A 20,201-nucleotide genomic window follows, 5' to 3' on the forward strand; every position below is an offset into this window, starting at 1 on the left:
CATGTGATAACCATCAACTTCTTGCCCTACAGCTACTTAATAGGTTTGAACCAAATGGGATTCTGTTAATGACCTCCTAGCTACTTGTTCTTTTTTTTTTTTAGAATTATTATTGCCACTTTTTTTTCCTTACTGGATTATTCCCTGGAGAAATAGAGATTTGTGTTTATCTTTATCAAAGTGATTATACCTTGTGAGGTCAGCTGCATCTGAGAGGAAAGAGGAGTCAGGAGGAAAGATTGAAGAAGGTACGCAATGGCATGGCAGGTAGCTGAGATGAAGGGGACTGATCTCATTACAATCCTACACAATCTTGTAGTTCCATTAAGCTTGTGAATCATTAGCTTAGACATAAGTTGTTAAGGACGTGGAGTGGAACAAATAGAGGGCACATGTACACAAGCTTTTAATCTATGCTTCAGGGAATTGTTATACAATAGCTGTAACAAGTGGGGTTAAAGAATTACTTATTTCTGGTTCCTTTGATTATTCTCCTTTTGACCTTGTCTAAGTCACGTGACCAGATTCTCTTCTTCTCTTTGCCTCAGTGAAATAGAGGCCAGGACTATCATCACTCCGAAGCATCAAGCATGAATTACAAACAGCTAAGCAATGAGCAATAGCCACGGCTTCAAAAATGCATAACATGGGAGAAGAACCCAGTTTCATCTTGCAACCACTCCACTAGGAAGTGTCTCTATGGAATGAACCAAGATTGCAGCCTCAGTATTCAGTGGCAACCTCAAAGGCATTGAAAGTCGGTGATAAGATTAAATTTAAGAAAGTTTTAATAAAACAGGAGGATAAAGTTTATCACAAGATTATTAGTTTTATGTGCCATGTAACACATTAGCACAAATCACATGAACAGCAATATAAAATCGCATTTATTATCTCACATTGCCTGTGGAAGTACGGGCATAGCTTAAGTAGGCCCTCTGCTTAGGGTCTCACAGGCTGCCGTCTGCTGGACTGGGTTTTCATATGAAGGCTCAACTGGGGAGGAATACACTTCCAAGCTCCCTCTGGGATATTCATTTCTTTGTGGTAGTGGGATTCAAGTAAGTTTTTTTCTTTAAATTCAGACAGAGAAAGAGAAGAGGGAGAGAACCTTTAGGCTCTATACTTTTTGTGATCACATACACATGGTCACATACATACTCCAAGCCACAAATCCCACCCACATTCAAGGGCATGAACATTGGGAGGCAGGGATAATGAGACCCATTTGAAGTCTGTCAAGTCTGTCCAGCTATCTGCCCCACAAGGATTATAGAAATTATCCCCCTGGGTTTTTACAAACAGGAGAAACACAAATGTCCATCAATGGGTGAATGAATGAAACAATGTGGTCTATACATACAATGAAATATTATTCAACCTTAAAAAGGAAGGAAATTCTGACACAGGCTACAACTTGGATGAACCATGAAGACATTATGTTAAGTGAAATAAGTCATATTCAACATGACAAACATATGCTCCCACTTATATGAGGTTCCTAGAGTAGCAAATTTATAGAGACAGAGAATAGAATGGTAGTTTCCAGGAGCTGGGAGAAGGAAGGCATTAGTTAGGGCCTTCCAAAGAAACAGAATCAATAGGATGAGTATATTGAGAAAGAGACTGATTATAAGAAATTGGCTCATACAACTATAGAGGCTGGCAAATCTAAATGTGTAGTGCAGGCCAGCAGACTAGAGACCTGGGAAAATGATGTAGTTCCAATCCAAAAGCTGTCGGAGGAAGAAATTTTCTTATTTGGAGTGAGGTCAGCCTTTTGTTCTATTTAGGCTTTTGACTGATCGGATGAGGCCCTAAATTATGGAGGGAGATATGCTTTACTCTAGTGATTCAAATATTATTCTAACCCAGAAACACTCAGAAGAATGTTTGACCAAGTATCTGGGCACCTTGTGACCCAGACAAGTCGACAGATAAAAATCACCATCATAGGAGGTATTGTTTAATGAGTACAGAGTTTCAGTTGGAGACGATGAAAAAGTTCTGGAGATGAAGGGTGGCGATGGGTGCAAAACAATGTGCTTAATGCCACTGAACTGTGCACTAAAAATGGTTAAAATGGTGAAAGTTTTATGTACGTTTTACCACAAATAAACAAAGAGAGGAACTGCTTGTTTCTATCAGGCTTGAACAGGGAAAACAAAAAACCAAAACAAACAAACAAAAAAAGCTGTGCTAAAAAGCCAGCTCGCCCAGAGGACTGTAACTGATCTAACGTTTAAATGCTCCAGGTTGTGGCTCCTCTATGTGAGCTTCTAGTTTGAGGGAAGTCAAGAAAAAATTTGAGGGGAACCCTCATGTGGGTGTTCTCTACCTCACACTGTACTTTTAAAGTCTTCTATGGAGTGGGTAGTCTCTGCTTTGGTGATCTGAAAAGTCTCTTACTGAATTATTTCAAGAGATGTTCATACTGAATCCATATCTCAACTGTCACCTTTGTTTTCTATTAACTGGCATATTTGAAAACTTATGAGCCGAGTTCTTGTCTGGCATCTGATAGAGAAGAAACATTCAACCTAAACTGTTTGGGCTTCAGTTCCACTTCCTCAAAATAAAATAACTGAGACAGATTTTTGCTAAATTAAAACCCAGCTTATGCTGTGTACGTGTTTATAGTTAAGAATCTCACCTATTAATTGTTTACTTTTTGCAGACTATTATACAGTTTATATGGTGTGCCAGTGTAGTAGGAAAGAATGAATTTTATTAATAGAAAGGAATCTCTCCTTACTTTTAAAGGACTTGTCATTTTGTTGGTGAGGTGGAATAACATTAACAGAATTGAAATCAATGCGTACACTGTGAGATATGTAAAATGAGGGCAGAAAAGAAATTAATGATGGTAATTTTACCTGTAGATGTTTAGTAGAGGGGATTGTTTTAGAGGGGATGTTTTTAAAGAAAAAAAAAAAGAATTGTGTTTGAATGGAGTACAGGATTTGTAGAACTCATCACCAGATCCTGGTCTGCTTAAGTGAGCTTCTCATGGCTATTGACCCAAAGGAAAATGAATGATTATGTTCTCCCAGGACCTGGTGAATTATGTCTGAGATATTTATCTCAATCTTAGGCCTCTTCTCAAGAATACAGTTCTCTTAGCATAATATTTTTCTTTTATGGTTAAGAAGCTATAGAGGGAAAATAGGTAAGAGTTTTATCAGTAAACCCATATAGGCATCCTATGGGGAGTCAAGTCAATCACGTATAAAACAAAATTCTTTGACAGGCAATTCATCTGTGTTGAATATTACTATTATTAATATTCATAATTATTAATAATTGGGTTCTCATCATGCTTGAAGTACAAAGCTTAGCATTTTCACCCAAGATTCCATTTGAATCCCAATAACATGTCTCAGTTTATAGACAAAGACAAAGGTTCAGACTGTTAAGTAATTCCCCAAGATTATAGATCAAAGGATTAGCCAAGGAAATATTTGAAGCTAACTCCATCTGACTCCAAAATTTTCTCTGCTGCTATGCTATACTGTCGGCCACTATGGCTGACTTTAAGAGCCATACATGATAAATCCAAGAATTCCTGTCTTATTGGCAATTAAAAGTCAAAATTAAAAAGGAAAATGTGACTTATAAAAGACACAGTGTAGAGATAATCTACTACAATGAAATAAGCAAGCAAATATAGACATTGGAATCACACAACTGGTCTAAATGCACGCTTTCCCACAAATTTAATGTGTCTTACTAATTTAAGTTTCAGTTTTCTTGTCTGAAGAGTGGGTACAAATTCCTCTCCTCTAATGCTCTTGGAAAATACAGTTTTTCCTTTCATAAATTACTTAGTGAAATATCCTGAAATACCCTCAGAATCACCACTTTCCCCTCCTGCAATAGAAATAACCCAAGAATTTGCGTCAGTAAATATGAAGCAAAGCCTCTCCTTCCTCCTACCGATGATTGAGTCATTCTATTAGATAGCAGTAGCTATTTAAACACTCCAGCAAAAGCTCAGACATTTTCACTTTGTAGAAGTCCTTGACTGCTTCACTTTCTCATTCTTGGAATAAATTTAGATATGATATTTGATGACTTCAAGAGCAAGACTATGAAGGATCAACCTGATCAGTGGACAAATGGAGGGAAAGCTAAAGGTAAGGAGGGGGTGAATGAATCCCAGGATTAGCCTTAAAATGTATTAAGTGAATGTAAGATTAAAGAGCTAAAACACTTAACTATAGAATTAAAAACATTTACTTAAAAGAAAAGCAGCCTTAACCAGTTTGGCTCAGTGGATAGAACGTTGGCCTGCAGACTGAAGGGCTCCAGGGTCAATTATGGTCAAGGGCATGTACCTTGGTTCTGGGCACATCCCCAGTAGGGGGTGTGCAGGAGGCAGCTGATCCATGTTTCTCTCTCATCGAAGTTTCTAACTCTCTATTCCTCTCCCTTCCTCTCCGTAAAAAAATAAAAATAAAAAAAATCAATAAAATAAATTTTTTAAAAAAAGAAAGTAAAGCAACTTGGATACAATGGAGATGATGATGATAAAGATGAAGAATGGACTAACTTGTTTAGCATGATTATGTAGTAGAGCATGATGATAACTAACTTTTATTGAACATTTACTACATCCTACACTATTCACTTTAGATGCATTATTTCTCTGAATCTTCACTCCTTGAGATTAAGATTATTATTATTATTATCTTCTTTTTACAGAGGACTAGCTAGGGATTGGGTTCCACTGAATTACCCAGCTTTATGCAGCTGGTAAATAGCAAAGCTAGGATTGTATCACAATATTCCATTTATTCAGAACCCAGTGCATCAGATGGTTCAAAAAATGCGAATTCACTCAGAGTATTCAGTGACAATTTTTATAATAGCCTTCAAGGCATTGCAAAAACTGGATACATTTCATAAATTATCCAAAGCAGATAAAATAATATTCAGTATGAGTTAGTATAAACTATGTTTTATTGTACCCCACTGCCTTGAAAAATTATAATTTGTTTGATATACACAGTAGGTTAAATTGCTTAATTAAAAATTAATTCATAATCCTAAATCCACAGACAATCTACATAAACTGCCTTTTATTTTATATCCATTCTGAGAGAAGGGAACAAAATATAAAAGAGGGAATTCATACAAATGAAGTCATACAAATTGAGATAAGAAATTCCAGGTCATGTTTTCATAAACAAAACATAAATTTCTCTCAGTAACAAAAATAAGTGTGAACATGGAATAATTTAACATTTGCACTGATAAACTTAACTATGAAAATAGTACTGGCATTAATAGGTAAACCTGTAAGTTAACAGTAGTCATTTGCTCATTCATTCATTCATTCATTCATTCATTATTCATGTAGTAAATACTGATGCCTGACTGTTACTACAATTATGAAGTAAATTCTTTTCTTAGATCCTATTTAGATCAGTCACTTACTGCACAAGATCCAATTGCTTTCTGTTTAGAAAAATACTACTGTGAGTAGGGGTTGGATGAATGGTCTCTACTTACCAAGGAGACAGGACAAAGGGTGGTCTATAGAAAATGGGGACATGAGCCTTCCCTGCCCTGGAGTGTGACCTGTGACTCCTAAAAATTCAGGAGTTTCATCACCCAAGTCTTCTTCTAAGACTTTTATGGTTTTGCAACTTACATCTAAGTCTTTTATCCATCTTGAGTATATTCTTGTGTATGGTGTAAGTTGATGGTCTAGTTTCATTTTTTTGCATATATCTGTCCAATTTTCCCAACACCATTTATTGAAGAAACTCTCTTGACTCCATTGTATGCTCTTCCCACCTTTGTCAAATATTAATTGAGCATAATGGCTTGGGTTGATTTCTGGGGTTTTATTAGTTCTGTTCCACTGATATATGCCTGTTCTTGTGCCAGTACCAGGCTATTTTGATTATAGTGGCTTTGTAGTATAACTGGTATTGTGATCCCTCTGACTTTGTTCTTCTTTCTCAAGATTGCTGCTGTTATTCGGAGTGTTTTTGGTTCCATATAAATTTTTGGAGTGTTTGTTCTAGATCTGTGAAATATGATGTTAATATTTTAATAGGTATTTCTTTGAATCTATGGATTGCTTTGGATAGTATGGACATTTATTTTAAAATTTATCTTTATTATTAAAAGTATTACAGATGTAGCCTTTGTGTTTTTTTTCTCATTGACCCCATCCACCCTGCACCTGCCCCTCCGAGGCCTTCACCACACTATTGTTTGTGTCCATGAGCTATGCATATCCTATATAATAAGAGAGGAATATGCTAACTAGCTGATACTCCCTAAGGTGTAATGACCAAGGGCGTCATGACCAGATCAGCAGGAGGGTGGGACAGCGAGGTACAAGCGGGCTGCGGAGAGCTACAGGAGCGGGCAGGGCAGCAAGCTATGGGGGTGAAGGGGGGAGGGGGAAGGGGGGCTACAGAGGGCGGGGTAGTGGGCGGAGAGCTACAGGAGGGCTGCAGCGACCTACTGGCTATAAGCCTGCTGCAGAGAGCTACAGGACGGGGCAGGGCAGCAAGCAAGTGGGAGGTGGAGAGCTACAGGAGAGGGCAGGGCAACAAGCTATGAGGGGGGGGGGGGTGGTTGGCAGGGGAGCTACAGGAGGGCGGCAGTGACCTACTGGTGCACAGATTCATGCACAGGGCCATTAGTATGCATATAAATTCCCTGGTTAATCTCTCCCCATCCACTACCCCACCTCTGCCTTCCCTCTGGAGTTCATCAGTCTGTTCCATGCTTCTATGTCTTGGTCCACCAATTCATGAACACAGTATATTCCACTTGTTTATATCTTCCTCTACCTATTTTTTTCAATGTTCTGTATTTTTATGAATATAGGTCTTTTACCTCCTTGGTTAAGTTTATTTCTAAGTATCTTATTTTTTTGTTGTTGTTGCAATGGTAAATGGGATTGTTTTTTTAGTTTCTCTTTCTGAGAGTTCATTATTGGTGTATAAAAATGCCATCAATTTCTGGGTGTTAATTGTGTATACTGCTACATTGCTGAATTTATTTATTAAATCTCATAGTTTTTTGGTGGAGCCTTTAGGGTTTTCTGTGTACAATATCATGTCATCTGCAAATAATGACAGTTTTACTTCCTCCTTTCCAATTTGGATGCCATTTTTTCTTCTTATCTGATCATGGTGGCTAGAACTTCCAGTTCTATATTGAATAGGAGTGGTAAAAGCGGACGTGCCTGTCTTGTTCCTGTTCTTAGGGGAAATGGTTTTAGTTTTTGCCCATTGAGTATGATGCTGGCTATAGGTTTGTCATATAAGGCCTTTATTATGTTGAGGTATGATCTCTCTATTCCCACTTTGTTGAGAGTTTGTATCAAAAAAGGATGTTGGGCCCTAACATGTTTGGCTCAGTGGATAGAGCATCAGCCTGTGGACTGAAAGGTCCTGGGTTCGATTCTGGTCAAGGGCATGTACCTTGGTTGTGGGCACATCCCCAGTAGGAGGTGTGCAGGAGGCAGCTGATCGATGTTTCTCTCTCATTGATGTTTCTAACTCTCTATCCTTCTCCCTTTCTATCTGTAAAAAATAAATAAAAATATATTTTAAAAAAGGATGTTGGATTTTATTAAATGCTTTTTTTGTATCAATTGATATAATCATGTGATTTTTGTCTTCCAATTTGTTTATGTGATGTATCACATGTATTGATTTGTGAATATTGTATCAGCCTTGCATCTTTGAAATAAATCCCACTTGGTCACGGAGTATGATCTTTTTAATGTATTTCTGGATTCAATTAGCTAATATTTTGTTGAGGATTTGAACATCTATGTTCATCAGGGATATTGGCCTAGAATTCTCTTTCTTTGTATTGTCTTTATCTGGGTTTGAAATTAGGCTAATGCTGGTCTCATAGAAAAAGGTTGGAAGTGTTACTTCCTCTTGGATTTTTTGGAATAGTTAAGGAGTATAGTTAGTTCTTTGAATGTCTGGTAAAACTTTCTTGTGAAGCCATCTATCTGGTCCAGGGCTTTTGTTTGCTGTAAGTTTTTAAATTTCTGCTTCAAATTCTTCAGTAGTTATCAGCCTTTTTAGGTTTTACCATTTTTTTCTGTTTGAGTTTTAGAAGATTGTATTTTCTAGGAATATGTCCATTTTGTCCAGGTTTGTTCAACTTGTTGGAATATAATTGTTCATAGCATTTAAAAAAAATATTTTTATTGATTTCAGAGAGAAAAGGAGATAGAAACATCAATGATGAGAGGGAATCATTGATTGCCTGCATCCGGCACATCCCACATTGGGAATCAAGCCAACAACCTGAATTCAAACCATGACCTCCTGGTTCATAGGTTGATGCTCAACCATTGAACCATGCCAGTCGGGCATGTTCATAGTATTTTTTTATGATCATTTGTATTTCTGTAATGTCAACTGTTACTTCACCTCTTCTTTCTGATTTGTTTTTTTAATTTGGGTCCTTTCTCTTTATTTCTTGATGAGTCTGATTATAATTAATCTTGTTAACTGATCTTTTTGTATTTTAGTCTCCATGTCATTTATTTCCACTCTGATCTTTATTTCCTTCCTTCTACTTACTCTGGGCTTTTCTTGTTATTCTCTTTCTAATTATTTAAGTTGTAGGGTTAAATTATTTATCAGGAGTTTTTCTTGTTTTTTGAGGTAGGCCTGTAATGCTATGAACTTCCCTGTCATGACTGCTTTCACTGTGTCCCATAGATTTTGGGTTGTTGTGTGTTCATTTTCATTTGTTTCCTAAAAGTTTTTTATTTCTTCCTTGATCTCTTTGGTAACACATTCATTGCTTAATAACATGCTATTTAGCCTCCATGTGTTTTAATGGTGGGGCGGGAGGGGGAGGGAGAAAGAAAAAAGTGAAATGGTATTCATCTCAACAGAGTTTAGTGCCTCCTGGTATCTCCTTTTGGATCCTGCTCTTCTGATGACTGACTGACTGTTCTGTCTGCCAATTCTGGGCTTCCTGGGAGATACTTAGGTACTAACCACTGTCAGAAACTATCCTCCTTTGGCTTCCACCAACCTGCTTGAAGTTCCAAGTGACCCAGTTTACGTCTGTCTCCATAGGAGTTGGCTGCATGCAGAAGGGGTCAAGCTACCCTATAAAGTAGGTTTGTTAGCAGCATGGGGTGGAGGTCTGGGCCAGTAAGCTTCCCCAGGCTCTTCAGGCTCTGCCTCTGCCTGCCTTTGCTTGACAGTGTCATTCTTAATCACTGAAAAATCTGTTCCTGAAAGGCCTTTAGGCAGAATCAAGAATCTAGACCTCCAGGCATCCCATAAGGGGGAGGTGCTGTTCATATTTCAGGGCAAGTGGTAAATATGTTTCACTGTCCCAGAGCTACTCCTCTGGGAGTAGCTTGGAATATTACTCTGCCCTTGGCTGGGCAGAGACCCTCGTATGCAATCCAGTGAGATCAGCTGGAAACCTGGAGTTTCTATCAGCTCTCCCGCATGGGGGCGGCCCCAGTCAGGTTCTGGGAATGATGGGGCAGATGGTCCCACCCCCAACCCAGTCACAGACACTCCCTGAGACTGTTCAAACCCTTAGGCTTGGCCTCTGCTGCATTCTCCTTTGCAAACGTCAAGCTGCAGGGTGTGGCAGTCAGGGCTCCTGAGGGTGGGGCCGGCTATATCACCTAGGGAAGAGTTTTTCCTTTTCCTGACCTTCAGCTATTGGGAGCAGCTAGCCCCTCTCAGGAAAAAAATGGCCCTTTCGGGTTGGGAGCCTGTGACGGAATGCAGCACTCCCGACGGCTGCTTTTCCATGTCTCCCCCCAGTGCTTCCCACTCCACCCTCTCCTTAGTCGCCTCGAGTCCACGTCGAAACCCCTGCACCAAAGCCTTGGGTAAGTAGCTACAAATGAAAATTCCTATGCTCTGGGGCGAGGAGTGGGGACAGAAACAGGTTTTCTCTCCGACTGGCTCGGGTCTATGGGCTCTGGACTCCGCTGCAGCCAACAGCCCTATCGCCTTTCACAGCTGGATGTTACATGGGCCACTGGTCTTGGGTGTGGTGCTCCGAGTTGTGGAGCCCAGATTGGGTTCTGGGCCTTTGTTTTCTAAGGGAAAAGACCCTCCAGTAGTGATCCTTCCTCACTCTTGGCCTGCCGCAGGGCTGCTGGGTCAGCCCCTCTCAAGACTTCGCCCTTCCTACTGGTCTCCAGGTATTTTCTGTCCTTCTTCATACAAGTGTCCTCCTCAGCTGGACCTCAGTTGGTAATTCCAGGTGTATGTTCCTCACTTTAGCTTTATTTCCAGTCTGGCCCTTGAAAGAGGTACAAGAAAGGTCTGCTTATCCACGATTCTCTCTCATTGATGTTTCTACCTCTCTCCCTCACCCTTCCTCTCTCTGAAATGAAAATGTATTAAAAAAAAAAAGGTCTGCCTATTTGGCTGCCATTTTCTCTCCTCTCTCACATCATCCAGAAATGCTTTTGACACATGAGAGAACTCTGTGAATGTATTTGATCATTGATTGATTGGTTGATATCATTACATGTTTACACTGGATAAAGACCTAAGTAGGGTCTTAATGTCTGTGTGATCTTAGCAAGTCACTAAACTTTTCAGTTTGCTTATTTGCATATACAAGGTAACATCAGTGCCTTACTTATCTCACAAGATGAGAAGTCCAAATACATTATATGAGATGTTTTCCTGCTAAAGCAAAATACCTGTGCTTTTTTAGTGGTAGAATGCACAATTAGTCGTACACAAATATGTGAGTTACATAATTTTGCTTCTATATTAATAGTGAATATTTTTCTTATAACAACAGGGCCACAGCTGGTGTAAATATAGAACATGGAATTAATATAAGTCAAATGAATATTGAGGTTTCATTTCCAGTTTTCTTTGCCCAGTAATCTCAGTTCCAAGATGTAATTTTAATGAAGAGTTGAATAGCATAAAATTATGTTGTAATTCTTTGAGATGATACCAGTTAATTGATTAAAGCTTATTTGCTTAACATCAGATATTCATATATATATTATCCTAATAAAGAGGGAATATGCTAATTGACCTTCATGCCATCGCAAAGATGGCGGCGCCCACAGCCAATAAGGAGGGAATATGCTAATTGACTGCCACACCCTCAAAGATGGTGGTGCCCACAGCCACAAGATGGCCGGCAGGGGAGGGCAGTTGTGGGTGATCAAGCCAGCAGGAAGGGCAGTTAGGGGTGACCATGCCAGCACGGGAGGGCAGTTGGGGGTGACCAGGCTTGCAGGGGAGGGCAATTAGGGTTGACCAGGCCAGCAGGGAAGGGCAATTAGGGGCGACCAGGCCAGCAGGGGAGGGCAGTTGGGGGTGATCGGGCTGGCAGGGGAGTGGTTAGGGGGTGATCAGGCTGGCAGGCAGAAGCAGTTAGGGGCAATCAGGCAGACAGGCAGGAGAGCAGTTGGGAGCCAGCAGTCCCAGATTGTGAGAGGGATGTCTCACAGGGATCGGGCCTAAACCAGCAGTCAGACATCCCCCAAGGGGTCCCAGATTGGAGAGGATGCAGGCTGGGCTGAGGGATACCCACCCCCAGTGCACAAATTTCGTGTACCGGGCCTCTAGTGTTTTACAAAACACTGTGTGTGTGTGTGTGCGCACGCACGTGTGTGCACACGCACACACAGATTTGGCCTACATTGAAAACAAGTTAATCCAACCAAGCTGGACTGAGAATTTCATTGTCAGGAGGAGTAGACAAAGTATAAGCTTCAGAATCAGATACTTAGGGTCAAATATCTGGTATTGAGTCCTGGATCTTCAATTGTGTCAGTTGTGTGGCAGTAAATTATTTAACTTCTTTAATTGTCCAGATTTTTCATCTGTAAATATGGATAGTGCATAATTTGCAGAGTCTTTGGGAGGACTAAAAGTAAGTAATGCAAAGTACCAGGTATACCAGTAGACAAGATCCAAGGAATGATTTGATTACTTGCCTCCATCTTTTCTGTTTTTCTGATTCTATTCTCTGTCATTCTAGGTCTTCATTGTCTTTCTTCTCAGCGGTGGTGCCCTGTGGCTGTGACGCTGGGGATCCTTTGTCTGGGTTTACTGGTGACCATCATAATGCTGGCAGTGCAATGTAAGTGCCGACACAAGGAAGTGATGGAGGGAAAAGATGAGAGTTTATAAACATGGTTTGTAAATTGGTTTCAGGATACCTATAAACAACCTTGACTTAGATACATTTTAAGCAAACTGTTTTTAGAATGAGTGGGAAGATGAATGGGTATATTGTGCTAGTCTCTCAAATTGTGGCTTGGAATGAAGATTATGAATTGTAGGTTTTTGTTTTGAGTAATTTTCATAGCTTCATGGATAGAGCCTACGTAAATCCTAAAACAATGAGGGCGAAAATAATTTGAAGTTAATTATCCACAAGATCATCTGAGAGACCCAAAAGTAAAAGAAACCTCATTTAGCTCCTGTTGAGTTTTAATAGAGATGATTAAATACCTATTTAAAGTTAAGAACTGGAAACAGAATTTTAATAAGTACAACATTTTAATGAAATACTTCACATTTATTGTATGGATATATTGGAAAGAGGTTATTTCTGGGGAAAAGAAATGAAAGAAGGATGAAAGTGGCCAAGAAGGAAAGAAAATGATGTCGAGTACCCACTTCATCCGCCTGTGTATTGAGATTGTAGATCTGAGTTATTTCGGCTGTCTAGACCGAGGTATTAAGGCGTTTCAAGTGCTATTTGTTTTTCAATTGTTGTTTAGGGTCACAACCACTTATTTTTCAATCGCTGTAACTCTAAGGCCTTTCCTGATGATGGGAGAAGTGTCTTTGACCAGTGGTGGTGATTGGAAGAGTCTTACTCTGAGGCTCTGATTACTTTACAACAAGCTCAAACCTGGCCTGCAAGGCAAGGAGACTGCTTTGTTACTGAATCATCAAGCTTCTAGAACTGAGATATTTGACCCTTAACATTTTTTTTGCCTGTTTGATTTCACAACTTTTATTGCATCTCCACCCTTCCTAAAATATGCTGTGGCAAAAAAAAAAAAGTTTGAGACTCTTGTGACATAGCCACTTAAAATAGTCCTGCAGGAAGGTGTCTCAAAAAAGGGTATCTTAGTTCTTGAATAAAATCAGGAAGTCTAGAAAATGTAGAAAGAGATGACAGAAGAATGAAGACACAAATATAGTAAATGATTAATGATTTTCCTACTAATAGTCATTAATTCTGGTTGGTGACTATTTCTAGATTGTCTACATTTTATTAGTGCCGTTGATACTTATCGTGGTATTGCTTTTAACTTGTGTGTAACTCTCAGTAACAAGTAAAACCTTGATTTTTTTAAATCACAAGTGTCTGTGACAGTTCCTGATATAAAAAAAAATACTATAGAAATATCAAAGAACTTTCAAATCCATAATGGTTGAGTAACTTTTGGTCATTCTACAGAAATTTATCTGTTATCAAAATAGATTATTTGATTTAGTTCTTTGATTTCTTAAATATCTAGTGGAGGGACTTTTATTGGGGATTAGAAATGAAATCTTTCTTAATCCAGCTGTAATTTAGTATCCCAGGTGTCTGATCTTCTAAAGCAACAGCAAGCAAACCTTACTCACCAGGAAAATATACTGGAGGGACAGAGTTTAGCCCAGAAACAGGAGGAAAAGGCTTTCCGTGAATTACAGAGGAAACTCAAGGAAATGAATGAAAACCTTACCCAGGAGCTGGATGAGCAATCTAAAAAACAAATGGAACTTTATCACCAGAACCTCAATCTCCAAGAAGCTCTGAAAAAGGCAGCAAATTTTTCAGGTATAAAGTTGGAAGCTCCTCTAATTAATCTTAACTCTCTTTTGGAAAAAGCCTCTAGGCACAAAATTGGCATATTGATATATGTATCATCTATATGTACAAAAGCTTAAGCAACCAGCCAACTGGCCAACCATTCCACTGTCTGCCCAGTAGCTAGGATGTGCACTGACCACCAGGGGGGCAGGTGATCAACGCAGGAGCGGAAATCGTAGGCATGGGAACATGAAACAGACTGATGAATCTCAGAGAGAAGTGGGGAGGGTGGGAAGAGATTAATCAAAGATCTTATATGCATACTAGAGGCCCGGTGCCTGGCCTGCACCCTCTCGTAATCCAGGCCCTCTCAGGAGAACTGGTTTTGGCCAGGTCCCCACAGGCCAGGCCGAGGGACCTCACCGGTGCACGAATCCATCCACCAGGCCTCTAGTTATTTACATAATGTTATAACCTCATTTCATTATGTTCTACACCAAAAGTTCTCTATTTCTGTCATCCCCACCCTATCCTCCCTCAAGTTCTTGAGATCCCTGATTTCATTAAGCACACTTTTGTTGAATTTAAGTTTGCTTTCCTCATAAGAGTCTTCTTCCATTTTAAAATTCTAGTTTTGAGATTTTTCCGGAAGAATCCTTCTTCCCTTACCCCTTGCCACAGATTCTTATCTGCTTTCATTCCAATGTATCTCAGTCATTTTTTTTTTTCCCTAAACAATCTTCTTTGTCCCTGGAACTCCTACCTCTGCATTAGCTTTGTTCTATGGCAAAATTTCTTAAAGTGTCCTACATCAATTTAAATTGAATCAATGAAGCTACACTGGCTTGGAAGTGTTAGGTAGATACTTCAAATTAGACAAAAATATAACGGGCCCAGGAAGTTAGTTTATATGAGAAGAATTGAATTGATCTCAGCTATATAATTGACTCAGACTCTAGGAGGTGGGTAGAAATAGTAGCATCTACAAGAAGGAGACGACAATGTGAACTCAGGTTGTTACAGAAATTATCTGATTTATTTCGCCTTCCTATAATATGTAATTAAGTCGGGCATATGCTTTTAGCCATAAGGAGAATTAAAGGGTGTGAAATTAAGTATGTTGCTTCCTTGAAGGCATTGAATGAGTCCTACTCTAAGCATTGATAACTACCACTAGTAAAAAAAGATATCTCCAGTTCTTGCTTGTATAGCTCCGTTAATCTTAGCCATGTGATTTCTTTAGATATTAAGTAATAACAGTCCACAGATAGCCACAGATTTCTTTATTTTATAGATGAAAACTTGAAACCCAGATAAGTTAAATAATAACTTCTTTTGTATAAAGTTTTGCAGTTTATTAATCCCTTTAACATTTATAAGGTTATTTAATTTTTTAAATATATTTTTGTTGATTTCAGAGAGGAAGGGAGAGGGACAGAGAGAAACATCAATGATGAGAAAGAATCATTGACCGGTTGCCTCCTGCACCCCCCCCCCCCCTTCCCCCTACTGGGGATCAGGTCCACAACCCAGGCATGTGCCCTGACTGGGAAAGAAACCGTGACTTCCTGGTTCATAGGTTGATGCTCAACCACTGAACAAAACTGGCAGGATATAAGGTTATTTAAACTTCCAAAATCAGCCGAAATTTTTAGACAAAATAACCTTTAGCTTTTGTCAAACATATTTAATCTCTTTAAGAAGGGAGTTATCAAGGAAATAAAAGAATACCCCATGTCAAAGAAGGCTTAAAGGAAGAAGGCTAGTATATCAAGGATACGAATGTTTATATAAGCAGACATAACTACATTCCAGCCAAAGATTTATTTCACAGGTGGATCTATAAAAACATTTTTTGTTTTTATCAGTTGCATGGGATTAAATTTACAGCAGGACTATGCAGAGCCATCTCCCAGAGATGCCAGTCATGGATAACTAATTTTCTATCCCTCTCTCCCTCTCATTTCCTCTCTCTGACATCAATTAAAAAAAACTTACTTAAAAAATATATCCTGCCTAACTGCCCAGGGCTGGTGGCCATGCCTGTGAGAACCACAGGGGTGAAGGGCCAGGGCAGCTAGGGAGGAAAGTGCCTGGTGAATGCCAGGCGTTGTTAACTAAACACATAGACATTGACAAATATTGCCTATTGCCTAAGTCTTCAGTTGAGGTTTTTGGACTCTGAGGATTTTGCAACTGAAAACTCCCTGTTTTCTGAAATCTTACTGAAATTGAGATGCTCACTTTATGTCAATATATTGTTCTCCCTAGAACATCTTTTTTTTTTTTTTATTTAAAGTGTAACTTTATTTTATTTTTTAAATATATTTTTATTGATTTCAGAGAGGAAGGGGGAGGGAGAGAGAAATAGAAACATCAATGAATGATGAGAGAGAACCATTAATTGGCTGCCTTCTGCATGCCACACACTGGGGATAGAGCCTGCAACCCGGGCATGTGCTCTTGACCAGAATCGAACCCAGGACCCTTTAGGCTGCAGGCTGACGCTCTACCCACTGAGACAATCCAGCTAGGGCTAAAACATCTTTATTTAATAGAAATATAGTATTGTCACATATGCAACATTAAATATTCTAGTAACCACACCTAAAAATTAAGATGAAACATAAAATTAACTTTAGTAACATTTTATTGCACCCAATATATTTGAAATAGCTCTTATTTTTTAAATTTTTTAAACATTTTATTTTTACTTTTAAAAATATATTTTTGTTGATTTCAAAGAGGAAGGTAGAGGGAAAGAGAGATAGAAATATCAATGATGAGAGAAAATCATTGATCGGCTGCCTCCTGCACACCCTTTACTGGGTATCGAGCCTGCAAACCGGCATGTGCCCTTGCCCTGAATGGAACCCGGGACCCTTCAGTCCACAGGCTGACGCTCCATCCACTGAACCAAAGCAGCTAGTGCTGAAATAGTTTTTGAACACTAGTGAGTATAAAAATTACTAATGGGATATTTCATATGATTTTTTCATACTAAATTTTCAAAATCATGCCTGTGTTTTACACTAATAGCACATCTTAATGCAGACTAGCCATGATTCAAGTACTCAAGAGCCACCTATGGGCCACTGCATATACAGCATGTGTCTTAAATAAAGAGGCATAGTATTTAAGCCTAAACCCACTATTCAAAGACATGAAGTTTTAAAATACATAAGCATAACTTTTAATAGCAGACTGGCTATTAAGTATTCACTTCCCTACTGTTCACTTCCATTATTCCAAACTTAACTTAAAATAGAGCAGATTCTAAAATTACATCACGGCCCAAGCTTTGCTTTTTAGCAGCCTTACTTCTAATTTAGTTTACTAAAATCAGAATGCTTTTTCTTTTGCTTCAGCAAAGGGAGGTATTTGCAGAGTCTGGGTATAATCTAAGAAGAGATGGTATGAATTCTGAGGGGACACTTGATTTAAAAATTATAGGAAAAAATGTTTTTAAAGAATTATGGAAATATTTTCCTCAGGCATAACTCCACTGATGAGATATTCTACACTTCCTAGGTCCTTGTCCCCAAGATTGGCTCTGGCATGAAAAAAACTGTTACCAATTTTCCCCTAGTTCATTTAATTGGGAAAAAAGCCGGGAGAACTGCTTGTCTTTGGATGCCCAGATGCTGATAATTAATAGCACATATGATCTGGTGAGTTTTTATGGCTGTGTGTTAGGGTGGTATATTGGTTTCTCTCAATGGATCTCAACCTGTGGGTCGCGACCCCTTTGGACCATCAGAAAACACATATATAATTACATATTGTTTTTGTGATTAATCACTATGCTTTAATTATGTTCAGTTTGTAACAATGAAAATACATCCTGCATATCAGATATTTACATTACGATTCATAACAGTAGAAAAATTACAGTTATGAAGTAGCAATGAAAATAATTTTATGGTTGGACGTCACCACAACATGAGGAACTGTATTAAAGGGTCGTGGCATTAGGAAGGTTGAGAACCACTGGTTTAGAGGGAAATAAATCAGGTTTAGGAGCCCTTGTTTGAGAATCAGAATACCTATGTACTAGCCTAGCGATGAATTCCATACATGACCTTTGATGGACAGGTTATGGAGTATCTACAGTTTTCAGTAAGCCTTTCTGTAAAACCACCGAGAAGATGCCAAAGATCTCCTTTGGTTCTTTAGTTTTGTGACTCTGTAAAACCACACTGAACTCCAACACCAACTCAGAAATGTTGCTCCCCACAGGACTTCATCAAACAACTCACTGCTCATTCCAACGCCCCCTTCTGGACGGGGTTAAGTAAGAGGAAACCAAGCTCCTCGTGGAGCTGGGAGGATGGCTCTCCTTTGAGGCCCAACGTGTAAGTTTTCCCTTCTTTGCTGAACCCATTAGTGAAGTTGCCGCAGCATCCCCCACAATGTGCTCTTCTTGCCAGAGAGAAGCTTGGGAACTTCTGAGAGTCTCCTCTGGAGACTACTCTTCCTTGGAGTTTTCCTTCCCTCTTTTATTACAGATTTGAAACGTTGAGACAGGACCACATTCCTGCCACAAGGTGGCAGTAATCTACTTTTCTTTTGTGTTCCCACCTACAGGTTTAGATTCAGAGCTCTTTCCGAGAGGAATCCTTCAGACACCTGTGTATATATACAAAGTGGAAACCCTTTTGCCGAGAGCTGCATATTAACTGCAAACAGTATATGTCAGAAGAAGGCGACTTTGTTGAGAGCCCAGTGAATTTGAAGGCTCTGGAAGAAAGGGAGGAGCCCATCTTTGAATTCTCTTCTGGAATTTAAGCTATTCTTCTTCACTTGGTTGCAAACTATGAGAGCCCTGAGAACAGGTATTAGCTGACTGTAGAGCTCTTTAGAGAAAGTGGGGCCCCAGTTGCCTGATACCTTTATAACAAAAGTTTTGACTCTATCTCTGTCTACATTTTTTCTTTTTTAAAAAAATATATTTTATTGATTTTTTAAAGAGAGGAAGGGAGAGGAATAGAGAGTTAGAAACATCGATGAGAGAGAGATGAGAGAGAAACATCGATCAGCTGCCTCCTGCACACCCCCTCCTGGGGATGTGCCCACAACCAAGGTATATGCCCTTGACGGGAATCGAACCTGGGACCCTTTAATCCAAAGGCCGACGCTCTATCCACTGAGCCAAACCGGTTAGGGCTGTCTACGTTTTTTCACTTAGCTTGTCCAAAGCCTCCCAACCAGCCTTTGGTCCCTCTTCTTTTTTTATTTTAAAGTTTTGCTCCTTTCCAAACCTTGGGAACGCTCTCTACATCAGTGCCATCATTCCCTCGCCCTCCTAAAACTGCATAGAAGATAGAACAGAGAAGAGTTGCCCAACTGCAGATAGAGGGCAATCAAGGGGAAGTGTGCACGGGAAACAGCCATGAAGAAACTGAAAAAGGGAAAGGTCATACTGGAATCCAGAAACGCGCGTTCTCAGTGTTAAAGGTGATCACTTGGTGGTCTTTGAAATCGTGGTCTCTCTCCAGAGTCTCGCTTACACACACACACACACACACACACACACACACACACACCATATCTTCACATTAGAAAGTAATTAGAAATTGGGTGGTCTTTTCTGTGACCTAGTCTACAATTAAGTATCAGTTCCTGAATTAGTTATTTCTTCATCTTTTCTCTACCAAAGGATAGCTTAATACCTTTATTTTGTATTTGTTAGATTCATGAGTAGGATGGCCCAGAGGGAAAAATAGTTGATTTTTTTTCACTAAAATACAAACCTTTTATTGATGAACTCTTCTTAATTCTGTTACACTATGCTATAATGCAGAAACATACAGGTTCAAAAACGAATGACAATCAATTCTAAAACAAACTGAGCCAGGTATGGAAATATCACTGAACAGAAACAAATGAAATTAGAAATATTCTATTTTCAATGTTTTTACTACTTTCTCCCACAGTTTAGCCTTTGCATCCTATGACACATAATCTAGCACCAATTTATTTTTAAAAAATCTCTATCATTCCTAGAAAAACAAGAGACATTTTCTTTTATTAACAGATTTATAATAAACTAAACATATGTAAAGTGCACAATCAATAAGTTTTTATTTATTTATATGCTACTTTTATTTCTGTAAGGATACACTGAAATGTTAGATGATATTAGCTAATGACAAAATGTAGAAATGAGGCATTGGCTTCTCTAACCATAGCTACAAGAATGTTAATATGTACTGTCATTACATGTTCATTTTGATATCATCCATTCTATTATGTAATACTAGAGGCCCAGTGCATGAAATTCATGCATGGGTGAGGGGGGGTCTTCTCCAATCCGGACCCCTCAGGGGATGTCTGACTGCCTCTCACAATCGGGGATTGCTGGTTCCTAACTGCTCATCTGCCTGCCAGCCTGGTCGCCCCTAACCACCTCTGCCTGCCTGCCTGATTGC

General features: G+C 39.2%; 1 protein-coding gene across 2 annotated transcripts; it reads left to right on the plus strand.

Annotated features, from left to right (window-relative positions):
- Nucleotides 1-4,039: 4,039 nt before the first annotated feature.
- Nucleotides 4,040-20,039, plus strand: OLR1 (oxidized low density lipoprotein receptor 1). 2 transcript variants are annotated; one of them, XM_070407883.1, is made up of 6 exons: nucleotides 4,040-4,136; nucleotides 11,995-12,096; nucleotides 13,552-13,797; nucleotides 17,302-17,441; nucleotides 18,010-18,125; nucleotides 18,358-20,038. In XM_070407883.1, exons 1-6 carry the CDS (start codon nucleotides 4,061-4,063, stop codon nucleotides 18,497-18,499), a joined length of 822 nt encoding a protein of 273 aa, XP_070263984.1. In that variant the 5' UTR covers nucleotides 4,040-4,060; the 3' UTR covers nucleotides 18,500-20,038. The 2 variants fall into 2 exon arrangements, with proteins under 2 accessions (XP_070263984.1, XP_070263983.1); XM_070407882.1 differs by lacking the exon at nucleotides 4,040-4,136 and adding an exon at nucleotides 9,669-9,862 and having other exon boundaries at nucleotides 18,358-20,039.
- The last annotated feature ends 162 nt before the right edge of the window (nucleotides 20,040-20,201 follow it).

Source organism: Myotis yumanensis, unplaced genomic scaffold, assembly GCF_028538775.1.
Source record: "Myotis yumanensis isolate MYYU_CA2020_CCGP unplaced genomic scaffold, mMyoYum1.0.hap1 SCAF_3, whole genome shotgun sequence".
In the NCBI taxonomy this organism is placed as follows: Eukaryota; Metazoa; Chordata; class Mammalia; order Chiroptera; family Vespertilionidae; genus Myotis; species Myotis yumanensis.

Excerpts from the sequence above, each read along its gene's own strand:
- OLR1 (XM_070407882.1), top strand. The coding sequence starts at position 9,721 with ATGGCCCTTTCGGGTTGGGAGCCTGTGACGGAATGCAGCACTCCCGAC. Across the intron at positions 12,097-13,551 it reads CATAATGCTGGCAGTGCAAT|TATCCCAGGTGTCTGATCTT; the intron begins GTAAGTGCCGAC and ends GCTGTAATTTAG. Across the intron at positions 18,126-18,357 it reads TCTCCTTTGAGGCCCAACGT|GTTTAGATTCAGAGCTCTTT; the intron begins GTAAGTTTTCCC and ends TCCCACCTACAG.